The sequence below is a fragment of the Trypanosoma equiperdum genome (assembly GCF_001457755.1).
Source record: "Trypanosoma equiperdum strain OVI genome assembly, contig: ctg_1901, whole genome shotgun sequence".
Taxonomy (NCBI): Eukaryota; Euglenozoa; class Kinetoplastea; order Trypanosomatida; family Trypanosomatidae; genus Trypanosoma; species Trypanosoma equiperdum.
The window spans coordinates 46,798-51,236 of NW_027123951.1; the positions used below are offsets into that span (position 1 = coordinate 46,798).

At 51.6% G+C, this 4,439-nt stretch overlaps 1 protein-coding gene across 1 annotated transcript; it reads right to left on the reverse strand.

The window, feature by feature from the left end:
- Positions 1 to 145: 145 nt before the first annotated feature.
- TEOVI_000834800 (uncharacterized protein) lies at positions 146 to 3,868 on the reverse strand (the record flags this gene model as incomplete). The annotated part of the gene is made up of 1 exon (XM_067223591.1): positions 146 to 3,868. The coding sequence occupies one exon, from the start codon at positions 3,866 to 3,868 to the stop codon at positions 146 to 148; it is 3,723 nt and encodes a 1,240-aa protein (XP_067079692.1).
- Between the last annotated feature and the right edge of the window lie 571 nt (positions 3,869 to 4,439).

A 4,439-nucleotide genomic window follows, 5' to 3' on the forward strand; every position in this document is an offset into this window, starting at 1 on the left:
GCGCACATCTGCCATTGCTGTTGAACTCGCGCTCGGTCAAATGTCACTTCCCTTTTCAACAAAGTGCCGGGGCGTGAGGAAGAGGGAATCCCCCACATATATTCCTTACCTCTATATACATCCTTTTGAGGTTCAGAAACCCCTTTTAGAAACCTCGCCCAACGGATGATTCGCGGTTTGTTGAAGCGCGTCGGGAAGAATCACGGTTGCCCGAAGGGTGCCCGCTACTCAATCTCGAATCGCGGGATCGCATCTCTAGTTGCTTGATAGTTTCGGTGCGATTGCGGAATGTGGTGCGCTTTTCGAGTGGGATGTGGTCCTCATTGCTGGCGTTCTTGGTTGGATGCCACGGCTGCCAGTTGCCGGAGGTGAGACTCGCCCCGGGGCTGATTGAAAAGTTGTGCTCATCCAATCTCTCACTTGGCCGTCGGACAGAACTTCGCGGTGACCTGTTGCGGGTGTTGGCGGCGGCACCGACATCTGAACTTTCAGCCTCTGAGGTGGAGGGTTTCCCTTCGGCAGCCCGGGTTCGGCCCGCACTGTCGCCGCGGCCACGTACATTTTCTGCGGAGTCCCGCTGTCCGCTGAGTCTACCCTTCTTCGTTGCTGCCTCGGGTGAAACCGGTTTTTTCCCCGATCCGGAACGCTTCTCGGAGCCGCCTTGAGATGCTGCCTTCTTCTTTGCGCTACGCTCATCTCCTTTGCCAATTGGCGGCTTCCGATCTGGGCTCGGTGTCGGTGGTACGTCGAGTTTCACTGTCCGCTGCTCCTTCCCACCTTCCTTCTCAAAGCGCCCCTCAGAGCCCTTCGAAGACAATCGTTCACCCCCTTCCTCATTACGCTTCGAGAGCGGCTGCTCCTCTGTGGGTTCCTCCGCCTTGGGCTCATCGAGCTCCTCCAGATCCTCCTCCGCCAATTCCTTTGGAGAACGGGTATATTCATCCTCCTTCACAGGATACCGTTCATCCGCACCAGCAAGTCCCTGGGGTTCATCAAGCTCCTCCAAACTCTCCTCTTCTGCAGTGCGCTTTGAAAGAGGCCCATCATCTCCATACCCCTCCTCATCGGCCGACTTACCCGCTGCCTCCGTGGGAGTGCGCTTTTCTTTGCTTTTTTTGGGGGATTTGCGACTTTTCTCCGATCCTTCTTTAGACTTGCCTGTTGTTTCTCTGGGTGATCGCTTCTCCTTTCCCTCTTTGGGGGACTTGCGGCTCTTTTCCGACTCTTCCTTTGACTTGCCTGTTGTTTCTCTGGGTGATCGCTTCTCCTTTCCCTCTTTCGGGGACTTGCGGCTCTTTTCCGATTCCTTTGGGGAACGCTTCTTCTTGCGCTCTCCTCCACTGGGATGTTGTTCGTCCTCAGCAGCGTGGCCCTGAGGATCATCGAGTTCCTCGAGATCTTCATCTTCCTCATTGCGCTTTGAGAGTGGCTTATCCTGTGCGGAGCGGTCGTCCTCTGCGCTCTTAGCCGCAGATTCATTGAACCTATCCGATCCCCTTTCTTCTTCACTGCGCTTTGAGAGTGGTCTCTCCTGTGCAGAACGGTCGTCCTCCGCGCTCTTCACCTGCTGCTCATCGAGTTCCTCGAGATCTTCATTTTCCTCATTGCGCTTTGAAAGTGGCTTATCCTGTGCGGACCGGTCGTCCTCTGCGCTCTTAGCCGCAGATTCATTGAACCTATCCGATCCCCTTTCTTCACTGCGCTTTGAGAGTGGTCTCTCCTTGGGGGAGCGTCCATCCTCTGCGCTCTTCACCTGTTGCTCATCGAGCTCGTCAAGATATCTGCCCCCCTCTTCTTCATTACGCTTCGGAGAAGTGCTCTTTGGTGACCGCGATGTCTGCCTGGCAGTGGAACCTTTGCTGTTACTTTTCCTTGAGCTCCTGGGGGAGCGCTTCTGCGACCGTTGCTTCGAAGGTGATTTTTCCCTTGCGGACCGCCCCTTCTCCGCACTCTTCTCGCGAGAGTCACTTGCATATTCTGAACCATCTTCGTTCCTCCTTGAAGAGAGCTGGTCACTCCTCATTTCACTCTGTCGTTTGCTCCCTCCCCGGCCAGATCGTCCGCTCGCGCCTCTCCTGGGACTGGAGCCTTCCTCCTCCTTTTCATTACTTAGCTCCCTCTTGGACTCACCGTCATCCTCCTCAGTGGATCGGATGAGCTTGTAGGAGACAAGGATTTCTCCCCTCTTCACGGTTTCATTTTGCGGGTCGTGCATTTTTACGGTCAAAGCATCACTGTCGTTGAGCAACTCAAAGCGCCCACTGCTCACAATTCTCTTGTCGTCAAGAACTTGAACGTCAATGAAGGCTTGCCCACCGTCCATCTCAATGAAGCGCACCTCTTGATTCCAAGTGATGACATGCGCTAAGCCGTCAGCCTCTACCACAGCTGGCGCAGAGTATGTTGAACCTTCCATATCACAAGCAAAGACGGAAACCTGTCCCTGCGCCAATGGTTCCCCTTCCCGGTCTGTCAGGTTGAGTCCACGAACAACCGTCAAGAACAATGATTCACGTGGTCCTGATCCATCTCTCTGTCCAGTACGGTCATTTGACATTTGTGTACCCTGTCTATCTTCCTCATTACTCTTCTGAATGGTTGCATATGATATGATTCCCCACTCGACCGCGATCTCACCCCAGAGTACATCCTCTTTGACCTTGGATTCGACGAGCAAAACTGCAGAACCCTTGTGGTAAAGCTTCTCGAAGTCAAGTGGAACAGCACCGACCACAATGAGTTCTTCGTCTTCTTCGTTTTCGACCTCATCCTTGGTAACACAAATGAGAACGTGACCAAGTTTCTTGGGTGTAATGAGTTGCAGCATCTGCGAACGGTCCTGGGGCAAGTAGGTACATCCTCCCTTTCCGTAATATGGCGAGGACGACACGGCTCCCTCACTGTTGAATGTGTAGAGACCTGATTCTGAGCAGTTGTCGTCCGTGTCGCGAAGCAGACACAGCACACCACCGTTGTATGGGAGGGCGCCATTATCTGTATATTGGAACAAACGGTGGACAACAAAGTTACAGTTAATGGGGCCGCCCTCAAGGTTTTGCTTCAAGGCCGCACCATCTGCATCGTCCTCCCCGTCACGCTTTACATACCATGACACAACGATGGAACCCATCGGCGTTTCCTTCATGCGACCGTAGCTGCGGTGCATCTCCCCTGCCGCACAAACCGGCAAGGTTTCCTCATCACCGCGAGCGCGATTACGAAGAGCATGTGGGGGGACAACAATACCTCCAAACATGTGGTCGTTTTCAGCTGGAAGTGTGTCATCAACGACAAGCACCTCCAAACCCTCCTCCTCATTTGGATACGGGAACTCAAACAGCTCCTCCCACGTGCAGATGGCGCTTCTTCCACGGGGGACCTTTGCTGTTTGACCCTCAAACGCACCACAGCGCACAAGGACAGAAACTGGATCACGTGGATCGACATTAATGCTCTTACCATGGTGTACCGTGACGATGAGACGCGTTGTATTCGTCTGTCGTCGCGATTTCCGCAGTTCATCTAATGTCGTTGGCGGTAGGGGAATTGCAGGCTGGTTTAGTTCTTCGTCTTCCATGACCCGCTGCAGGTTGCTGGTGCGCGGGCGGGGGATTGAGGGATGTGGGTTCTTCGCGCGTTCCTCAATGATGTTGATTTGCATTAGCTTTTCACGCTCCAGTTCCTTCTCCTGCTTAGCAGTGCGCAACAAGTGGTTGCGGCCCCGTGAAGGATTGATCTCCGCGCAGCAACTGCAGGCGTAGTGAACTGGCATTTGATCGTACGTGGAAAACGGAGGAAACCCCTCCCGGCGAATGAGGGACGTGGCCGTGTCATCCTCATGGGGAAGTGGTTCACCGAATATAGACATTTACTGCACGCTCACCTCTTCTATCTCTTTACAATGGTGCTTATTTGTTTTGCTACACTCCGCAGCAACACACGTACTTCCCTTTTACGTCTTTCTCTCCTAACGCAGGAAAAGTACAGTATCTTTTTTTGATTTTTTTTATATACAGAATATATATGTATATATAGAGCTGTATACAACACCTCTTCTCCTTTCTCCTTGCTTCTTTTCCTAAACTACTTTCCTCTTTTTTTTCTTTTTGCCGTTGAAATTCGGTTTTTTACAAATTGTCTGGGGCCTTACCTTCGATCTGGCTCTGTTTGATGCAGTTTTGTTGTGGAATACTTTGATAACCGCTGCTGTTATAGTTTTTTCCTTTTTTTTCTTACTTCACAAAACGATGTGGAGACGACGAACAGAGAAGTACACATGGAGAAGTATAGAGAAATTAAAGAGAAAAAAAATAGGTGAATACAAAGCAATCAATAGTTCGACCAAAGGCGTGCAACGGAAAATAATAACAATAACAGGACCCGAAGGGCAGCACAGAGAAAAGTTCAGCATTTAAAACGTATATATATATATATATATA